The sequence below is a fragment of the Linepithema humile genome, chromosome 6 (assembly GCF_040581485.1).
Source record: "Linepithema humile isolate Giens D197 chromosome 6, Lhum_UNIL_v1.0, whole genome shotgun sequence".
NCBI lineage: Eukaryota > Metazoa > Arthropoda > Insecta > Hymenoptera > Formicidae > Linepithema > Linepithema humile.
The window spans coordinates 4,721,522-4,731,974 of record NC_090133.1 but is presented as its reverse complement, the minus strand read 5'-3'; the positions used below and the strand labels follow the sequence as shown (position 1 = coordinate 4,731,974).

General features: G+C 30.8%; 1 protein-coding gene and 1 long non-coding RNA gene across 3 annotated transcripts; one reads left to right on the top strand and one right to left on the bottom strand.

The window, feature by feature from the left end:
- Window positions 1-219: 219 nt before the first annotated feature.
- On the bottom strand, window positions 220-3,735 carry LOC137000498 (uncharacterized). The gene is made up of 2 exons (XR_010890732.1): window positions 3,403-3,735; window positions 220-525 (listed from the first exon to the last, which is right to left on the bottom strand). It is a non-coding gene; the product is annotated as an uncharacterized lncRNA (long non-coding RNA).
- Window positions 3,736-3,746: 11 nt separating this feature from the next.
- LOC105676982 (lipase member H-B-like) lies at window positions 3,747-6,791 on the top strand. Of its 2 annotated transcripts, none has more exons than XM_067357143.1 (7): window positions 3,747-4,012; window positions 4,089-4,143; window positions 4,217-4,362; window positions 4,452-4,694; window positions 5,050-5,241; window positions 5,808-5,964; window positions 6,065-6,791. In XM_067357143.1, exons 1-7 carry the CDS (start codon window positions 3,925-3,927, stop codon window positions 6,105-6,107), a joined length of 924 nt encoding a protein of 307 aa, XP_067213244.1. In that variant the 5' UTR covers window positions 3,747-3,924; the 3' UTR covers window positions 6,108-6,791. The 2 variants fall into 2 exon arrangements, with proteins under 2 accessions (XP_067213244.1, XP_012230659.1); XM_012375236.2 differs by having other exon boundaries at window positions 3,791-4,012; window positions 5,050-5,250.
- The last annotated feature ends 3,662 nt before the right edge of the window (window positions 6,792-10,453 follow it).

The window sequence follows — 10,453 nt, the reverse complement described above, 5'->3', positions numbered from 1 at the left end:
ACGCGCAGCGCATATATCTATCAAGCTCTGCGAATGGAACTGAGAAGAATGTGCGATTAGAATATTTTCCACATATAATGCTGCAAAATAATTTTCCAGAAATTTTAAAGAATGTCTTGCATGATGCAAATAATACAGTATGGAACGAAAGTTGACATAAGTATAATTTTAATTGTTTTGACACTGATAGAGGGAAAGTGAGGGAATTTTTTTTAACAATTTTATGAAATATCTCTTTATTTTTTTACTTACAAGGATTATTTTTTCAATGAGCTTGAATCTGGATGCTAAAAAAAATTCATCGAAATAATTTCTGTATTCTGTAGAATTTATGGACAAACTTGATATCCAAAAGCTTGCAATTAATAACAATGTTGTTCGTGGAAACATTTGTGCCTATCGCTATTTATAGCGAACTCTTGAAGGATCTCGTCCGCGACGACCGTGGCGTGCGAGCGTAGATCACATTAGACACGGTTGCGCATTCACAGATGCTACCAAAAAGCCATCGACGACACGACTGCGCTGCAATTGGAGAAAAAAATACATTACGAAAACCGCAAAACATTACTTTTATTTGGTGGCATCGATCATGTCTTTAGTAAATAATACGTTAAAATGCAATAGGAAAAAATAATCGACTTAATATACCGAGCATCACGTGTGAACTGAAAGATGTAACTTAAACAAAACTTATACTGATCATGTACTTATTTATATATACATTTAAATGCATGTATGCAAGATGCTTCATTGACATTGGGTACTTTATTAAGTTCTTATTTTAAGCATTGCAATTAAAAATTTCTGATAAAAAATCGGAGAAATATTAAAATATATATTGCGTGTATAAAATTATACTTTAAATAAAAAAATATATTAGAATCAACTAATTGCTTATCGACATAATGATATATTATTATCTAAAGAATATTATTAAAGATTAAAAGTCCGAATTAATTATAGTAATATGAGGGATGAATTGATTAAATGTCGGAGATATTAATTTAATTAAATCGAAAATTATCTTGAACGAGGATCGTCAGGATATATCATAAATTTATTTGTATAGACGGTTTTATAGCGACATTATGTTACTTGTGATCGAAAAATGAATTTTTATAATTATTCCATCGTTACAAAATACTCTGCACATGATTAGAGCTTGATAGCACAACATCCGGATGCAGATGTTTGAGTGTACGAGAGCACAAACCAGTATATGGAGTGAGACACGCGTGCCGGTATTCCAGACTATACTCGTTACGTACTATTATTAATATGCGCGATGTATCTACCACGTGGGTCGGCGGATATTCGTACGTTAGTTAAGCCTACCAACGCCTACAGGAAGGCCGACGTACCCGTAAAGAAGCCCAGCCGCGACAGAGTTAATTAACGTAATTGTTAGTATGAAGAGAAGCGCGACAAATAATTCTTCCGTCTGCGCGTGTAAGCTGTCGCGGAATATTCCCTTTAGAATTATAGTATCGTAAAGTTATAATCGTTGTTTTGCTTTATAAAAGCGAATGTAATATTTTTTTTTTCTGGAAATATTGGACGAACGTAACGCAACGATGTGTTATAAAAAGTTTTATGCGGTTAGCTCTTTGTTTTGTTTTAGACGCTAAAAAGTTAAATGTTAATTGTTTATTTCTTTACAATTGTAATAAATTAATATATTTATATTTTATTTTATTTTACTATATTCTACTTAGATTACAGTTTATTATAGTTTTAATATAATAAATTTAATTTAAATTCGATTTAAAAAAGACATTTTTGCAATATTTATATCGTTTACGATTTTTGAAACTTCTCTCTGGCTATTACTTTAAACAATTTTTTTAGTGTGTTCTACTTATGCTTCCGTGTGCATATTGCGTTTCAAAGCTATACAACTATTAAGCAACTGAAAAGCAAAAAGAACATCAAGGTAAGTTACGTAAATATAAACTGTGTTTCGTGTGACTGGCAATGCACACAATACAATTGCAATTTGTGGAAATGTTGGTATAAACGAGAAGAATTCTTATCGTTTTTTTTTGCTTTTCTTCTGCGGTATTCCACTTCACACTTTCACCCGTTTTCCCACATTACGTTTATTTAGAAGCGAATCTGCAACATTATCGCTCTACGCAATATCAGTCTAGTTAACACGACTGTTGAAACCAGTGATAGAAGTTTCTTTATATTAAAAATGAAAAAATAAGTAAATGATGGTTTTTTCTTAAATATTCGAAGGAATGTTATTTTCAAATTGTTCAAAGAATCCGTTAATGAAAGATTGCTTATGTAATATTATTTACTATGTCATATAATATATAATATTTAGACTGAGAAATTTGCTAACGTCTGCAATATGACAGATCATATATTACACACACCACACATCTGCAAGAAAAGTGACGCAAATTAAAAATATCAAAAAAGAGGAAAGAAGAAATTGCGTTAATAATAACGTTTTCTATTAATAATTATTAATTATTCATATTAATAATTATTAATTATAAATAGTTAATAATTAAATATTAATAATTAAATTAAATTAAAAAAAATAATTAATAATGAAATATTAATAATTAATAATTATGAATTTTTATCTCAAATTCTGTCACAAATTATAAATCGTATCTGAAGCAACCTACATTTTACGGAAAATAATTTCATATGTTTATGCTTGGTTAAACAATAATTTAAAAATTAATTATTTATGTCAGTATTAAACATGTAGAACGCGAAATTGAATTTATTTTCTATCAGTTTTTCCTGATTGAAGACTGATGTATTTGGAACATAATCTGCACATAAAACAAAATTCGAAAAATTCCGACACGTGTCACTATTCTTGCGAATGTGCGACACGTGCAACAGATGTAGTGATAAATTATTTTATTTAATAATATCAATACAATTATTAGTAATTTTCCGAATGTTTAAATAAATTTTTTTATAACTTTAACTTTAACTTATTAACTTTTTTATTTTGAAAGACTCTTTTTCAAAATTTGTAAATAAAGAAATTTAATGAATTTTTTAAATCGCGCGAAATAACATCCTTTGTGTAATAAACTTTGAGAGGAGTTGCGATATTCTTGTTGTAAATTTAGTTTAAAGAGCACGCAAAGCTCGGAAACCTGATCAAAATGTAAGAAAGAAATAACAAAAACGCCAATGTAGTTGTGTATATACTTAGTCACATTACATTTATTTATTTTCAATTACACGCAGTTTCTTGAGTTCTCGTTTTACGCTTTTCTTGCGGACATAACGAACAGAGTAACTTGTAATGACAGAACAGATTGTAGTGACGGAATGCAATTACGAAATCTCAGAATAATGTGTACTCGACTTCGTATTTTTTACGATAACCGTTGTGACGCAATAGTGTTGATTACTTACATTCAATTTGAAGATTAGTCTAAGAGAGAATTCTTAGCGACAGCTAAATAAACTCTGCATTGATTGCACTTTCGACGATATCGAAATTTCCGACTTTAAATTTAATCATTACGCAGTTCGTATTTTATGACACGTTCATGGTACGTGTTTTATGAATGTGATATCAGCACGTAGCGCTACCTCAAGTTGCCAGGAAGTGATTGAAATTTTATGATAATTATATCAAACAATACAATATTTTATTAATTAACTTTTAGAAATTTGATTGTGGCTTTCAGGCAAAATATATTTACGTTTGTCATAAAATTAATTAACAAGTGTACGCATATTAATGTAAATAATTTATTTCTGTTATATTCCGCAAATTGCGCGTTATTATATGTTGCATCTGTTTTATGGTGGAGATGGAAGCGGTATATATTACATCACGTTGACATCGCGTGCACAAGAGACGGTTCAATTGCTTATCAGAATCCGCATACAGACGTAACTTTCGCAGTAGATATTTTCTCTCTGTTGAAGATGTTAACGTCAAGTATACATTTTTCGTATATGTTTTTTCTGTTATTTTTTGTGACAAGGATAGTGCATAGCAACAAATTCTGTTCTTGTAAATACTCTATTTTCTACATATTCCTCGACATTAAGGAAACAAGTATTAACATTTTGTATATTATTCTTTGAAGGTGATCAACCAGATTCAGATTTCGCGACTGATGTCAACTTCATCTATTATAAATGGTGTGTTTCTTTCCATGGCAAAATCTACAATTAATCTATAATTAACAGTAATAATTAAGCGCAATTTTTTCAGCAATAATGAAACACCTGCAACGATCGCTTATCCCGTTACAGCGCCGCAAGATTTAATGGAAGTGTTAGAAGATAAGCGTGTAATCTTTTATATTTTTGGATATATGCAATTTCCGGAAGATCCAGGTGTTCAATATATAATGGAAGGTATAGTGTGTTTACGTAACAAATTTATATACAAACTATTATCAAATCGAAGAAAGACAAAGCAAATTGGAATTTATTTGCATTATCAGCGCTTTGTTATGAAAGAACGGACAACATCATATTACTTGACTGGAGCAAATATTCCAATGGCAGCTACCAGACTGTTTTTAAAAATGCCGAAATAGTGGGAAGTTTGTTCGCTCAAGGTATACGGCTGCTTGTGGATAGCGGGCTCGACGTGTCGAAGATTTACATCATCGGACACTCCTTGGGTGCTCATATATCCGGCTTTGCTGGCAAATGCAATGACTTCGTGATACCTCGCATTACAGGTATGTGATTAAATTTTAAATCTTAAGTCTAGTTCTTAAATATAGTAGTGGAAATGACGATAATAAAATAATAATTCGTAATTTTTTTCGTAAGTTTGCTGGAGCATTTTTATTTTATTTGTTCTGCCTGTCGCTCGTAAATGTTAAATGTGTTTTTTCTATTTAAAAAAATTTTTATTCTTAACAATCTTTGTATTTAGGAAATTAATTGTTAACTTAGTAATTAAATTTTTTTATCATTATTACTCTAATTAGAAATTGTTAAGTTAAAAATATCTGCAGTTAGTACTTTCTGATACGTACGAATATTGGATAGTCTTAAAATGGTACAAAATCATCATTCAAATACATATAGGATTGGATCCCGCGAATCCTATGTTTTATCCTTTTGGATGCTATCTAACGGCTGCAGACGCGGCATGGGTTGACGTTATTCATACAGATAGAGGCATTTATGGCATCACTACCGCTATGGGAACAGCCGATTTTTATGCAAACGGTGGCGTTCGTCCTCAACCTGGTTGCAAACTTATCAATCCAATATTAAGTAAAGACGGTAATACTTGATGTGACTAATTATGTTATTTCTTTCTTGTTGCAGTGCAAATTAATTTTTAACAGATAGATTATTATTGAATATTTTGTTTTAATATTAATTATTTAATAACATACATGAATTACTTGTGTTCGTGCTATTTTTAATATTTTTTTCTCTTTTTCAAACTTCACAATTTGTTAAAATTATATATATATATTTAACTTTATAAATACGTAACCACGTTTTAAAAATTTTAAACTAAAACTGAATTTTGTAAAATATATTAATTGTTAAAAAAATCATATATTTATATTGAAAGAAAATGTACACTGAATTAACCATTACATTGTAAATATTAATTAATTGTTGCCTAATATCTCACAAGTAATTTTTGTTTAAGAATTTTATAAGAACTCTGAAAAAAAATTTATTGAGTATAATTATTCATTGTTTATAGTGGTTAAAAAATTTCGCAAATAATTTTTAAAAATTATTAAGTCGATTTTCTATTTTATAAGATTGCAAACATTTAAATTATTAATGTTTTATTTTAATTACTTTTTTGTTCTTATAAGATTTCTGCAGTCATCAAAGATCAGTCACATTGTACGCAGTGTCAAAGCGTCAGCCAAAAGAATTTATCGCGGTACAGTGTTCTACTTATTTACGTTATATGTTGACTAACTGCACAAATAATTTAAATACTACCATTGGATATACGGCGTCGAATGTGTAAGATGATAATTCTTTTTAATTATGCATCAGCAAACAGATTAAAGATTACGTTTATGAAATATTAAAGATATTAATAAATAATAAAATTTTTTTGCAGACATGGATCATTTTATTTCTCTACAGGAATTGTAGAGGAATGATATAACGCAAGCCGATTATTACATTTGTCTTTACAATTGTATAATGGTGATAACACGATACATATAAAAATTATCCTGCATAGAATATCCAAGGCTAATTGAGTTACTTTTTTTAGAGAGTTAACTTTTTAGAGAGATAACATTTTTTTATTTTTTTTTAAATTTTTTTATAGTATAATTTAATCTGTCTTTTTAATGAATCTTAATATACTCGTATTTGTAAGAAACTACATATATAGCGACAAAAATATTCTTTTTTTTTAAACATTGGAAATTTACGATAAATAATAATTTTTTTAATATCTTTTTATAAAAATCTACATATTGAATCCAGGTCGTTTAAAGAATCTATAAATAAATAAATAAAAGATATATTTTGTTGAAAGTCTTTGATATTCTAGATATATATAATATTTTAAATGTTTTATTGAAAAAGTTGCTGTAAATGTTACAAGTATATCTCTACTAATTTGCGTATTCTTGACAGGTTCAATAATAAATTTTCCGCATTTTCAGCATCTAAAAAATACTGTGCCGTCAAATTTAATTTTATATAATAAGCTTATAAATTCTAAGATTATCTAACTATTTTAAAGAAAAATATGATAAATATTTCAAACTAATTTTTTAAAATAAAAATATGTATATTTACTAATGGGAACTAATAAATGCAATTATAATAAATATTATACGTATTTATTTTAACAGATTGAGCATTATTAAATGTAATTATAATCTTTGAATGTCAACAATAAAGAGTAAGATTGTTTTTTATTAATTTATTTTACTCGCTAATATTATTGGTAAAAAGTTGATGTATATATGTGTGATATCAGTGTGATTTAATCTGTAGAACTCCAATCATAATACAGCTGCAGACACTAAAGACTATTTCTGCTGCATCTTATGGAACGCCTTCGTATTTATGTTAATAGCGGGTCCAATTTCGTGCCGGATCGTAAAACAAAACACGGTTTTGGCAATCGGCCAGTGATCTTTTCAGAGTTTACACCTGTCTACGGTTGCGCGTTTGTTTTTTTTTAGGGTTTCACTATTCGGCAATTTCAGAATGCTTGTCAACCTTTATTTTTAAAAACACATATAATAGTTTATTTTTAATTCTGGGAAGACGGATCGCGTAAGGCAGTGGTCGGATTAATTTTGACTTATACTACTACTAAGTGATCAAAAACTCGAGAATAATAATTTTGCTAATTTAGATACATCTTTTCTTCTTGAAGCATTATTATGAATTGACTATAAACATATTTTTTGGATATATTTATTATTATTTATGAACATTTAATTTATAAATCTCGAGAGATTTGATCATCGTCAAGCGGGAGTTAATAAAAAAATATGAAAAAAAACAATGGCAATTTTCATCAATAAATATAAATTAAAAAAAAAAATACTTTAATATTTTTTACGCAAATATTAAAATTTAATCAATTTATAATCAATCTATAGTCTTTGTCTTTCATTCATGATTTTTTATAAGTTTATAGTTATAAACTTGTATATAAGTCATATATTCCATCAGGCAGAATATGAGTCATGCACATTATTAATCTGTTATAATTAGTATAATTATGCTTTCCGCGTTGCGCGCAATTTCTCAACTGGTCGCTAAATTTGATGCAGCGTATGTACGTGATATGTCGCGTAAATTCTAAAATGAATACTTGGCTCTCTCAGCGAGAGACATCGCCGCTAATTCTGGTTTAATGAGAGGCCCTGATGAAGGACTTTGATTGCTGACGCGCGACGCGTACTAAAACCAAGCCAATCCATAAAATAAGTTGCGGTGACTGAAGGACGCGAACAGCGTCCGGCTGTTGCAGAATATGATTTACAGAGTGGAACAAAGCGTAACTCTCCCGCAATTTTTTTGCGACCGAATCTTTATGTCGCCGTGTGCGTGATATATTATCCGCGCGAGAAACACGTTTATGAATACACAGGTGCCTTTCTCTGCTGCTGCTTCTCGCTCGTTTAATCGGTATATTAAGATTTTATTTGAGATTCTATCGCAGATATCAACAGTCATTCGCGAAGTTTGCTCCGTCTTCGATGACAAGCATTTATCATCACTGCATGCAAATTAACTTAAAATCATAATTTGACGACTGTAAGATTATCACGAAACATTGTAAATATCTTTCACCATCGTAGCGTATTATAAAATTAAGTAACAAAACTAAAGCAATACGAAATTGAAAACTTCGAGATTATAAATCAATTGTTGGTGTCGAGAAGATAATAATTTGAATCGGTAAATATTTTTACTAGCAAAAATGAGCAAAAATTTCTAATATTTGTAATATAATTAAAATAGAAATAAATTTTTTCAGAAATTATATTTTTACAGAGATAATTGTGAAACATATATAATTGTATCAGCAATGTTTTTAAAAGGCGCAGTTGTGTTTTTCTTTCCTTTAGCAAAGAGTAAAAGTATCGGCTTCTCCAGACATATGTGTTGCATGGCATTGAAAACAAATAGCTAGTGTCTACATTCCTGTCTGCCGCGATCAAATCGTATAGTGTCTTTGTTTCATCTTCACAAATGGCACTTCCGCCCACGTATCGCGTCTGGGGAGGAACTATGAACCAATTTGGCCGGCTGACGCACGAGCGGCCGATTATAATTTCACATCGAACGCCGGTCGTCATGAATAATTGATATAGATTGTTTCCATGCCTGGCACTCGTCGGCCGAACCTCCCATCGCGAGCGCTCGCTCGCATTCCGCAGACTTCTTAGCATCCCCGAAAGGTATTCGTGATTATAAATAAGTATTGCGCGATTGATGCTTTTATAAACTGCACAGCTCTAAAAAGGTACAGGTTGAAAAGTCGCTCGACAGAAAATACCGATGTCAGTAAGTTCAACAATGTTATCATTAGCAATAGAGTAACGACAGTAAATATTGCCTTGAGATCTTATGAAGGATCGTAGAAGGATCGTTATGAAGAATTGTAGAGTGTTGAGAAGATACTTGCTATAAAAGTTTCGGATTCGCCGCGCGTTCATTCCCATTTAAGCAATCTACCAATTACTCGCTTGATATGGAAAACGAGCAGCACGCAGTCTGCCTTCTCACCGCTCTTTCTCGCTTCACTTGCGAACCTTTCTTTTCGCATTCGTCTGGCCGCTTCGCAGGTCCGCTGCCGCGCGCTGATTCTCGCCGTGAGCGTCGCGTGCAGTGGCACGTTAACTGCATCGTTGTAAAGCAGATTTCATTTAAAGCGGCGCGACGGAGGCGGAAAGGCCGTAAGAAAATAAGGAGATGCGCGCAGCGAGCGCTTGTGGCCCGACCTATGTAATTTTCATTCGCACTCGTGACCGCGTTTAATCGCGACTGAGGCAAAATGAACGCTTAATGGAATACGTATACTGGGTGATTCACGGTTGAATCGAGAGATCACGTATACAAGTCCCGAATAAAGATTCCGAAAGTAAAGTATAAGCAAATATGTAACGCGATATAATATTATCGAATTCGAAGCAAACCCTGTTTATTAAGTTATTTTAACACCTAATTGGAATTCTTTCTGATATTAATAATCATTTTTGTTTTCCATTAATAGAAGTCTTTTACGAAAATTTTCAAAAATAATAGCAATTTTTAAATAAGAAAAGATTAAAGTAGATAGCGCTGAATTCAACGATATACAACGTGACGAATCGCTTAGAACTTTGAAAATTGAAAATCTGTTTTAAAATTTTTTAATTTTTACTTTTTTTAAAGGCTATACTATAATTACACGCAAAAAAAACTGGGAAAAAATTGAGGAAAGATAAAAATTAAATAGAATATTTTCTTTCAAGTTTAATTAAAATTGTAATACATTAACATTGAATAATGATACAATATCAAGCAATACAGATTTTATTTTCTTCATAATATAATATAGTATATTTTTATATATATACTACTAGTAGAGGAAAAAGCGCTTTTATAATTCAAAATATTTTATTTCAACACTAAACATTTTATTTCCACACTAAACATTATAGAGTTATAAATGCGCGCGTTATTTAGCATTGATCTAATATTTACGAGACCCCGAGTTCCCACTCTTCAAACGTCCGTTCAAAATTTAATCCTACATAGATGGTAAAATTTGATTTATAGTCATATAAGTTTCGAAACGCAAAAGTTCTCGGCTGTGTCGTGTATCATCCTGTAGATCCTGGGCATCAGGATGAACGGAGGCGGGTTGACTTTCAAGTCGGGAGTCGCGACTGGACGTTCTTTTCGACTTTAGTATCATTGGCGGCAAATTAAAAGCCGGCCTTCAAAGGCCGACTAAATGAGATTGCGAAAACGATGCGTTGCG

Bases quoted from the DNA above. Each gene is read 5' to 3' on its own strand.
- LOC105676982 (XM_012375236.2), top strand. From the start codon at position 3,925: ATGTTAACGTCAAGTATACATTTTTCGTATATGTTTTTTCTGTTATTT. The intron at 4,363-4,451 runs GTATAGTGTGTT...TTGCATTATCAG, and splicing joins TGTTCAATATATAATGGAAG to CGCTTTGTTATGAAAGAACG. The intron at 5,251-5,807 runs GTAATACTTGAT...TGTTCTTATAAG, and splicing joins TCCAATATTAAGTAAAGACG to ATTTCTGCAGTCATCAAAGA.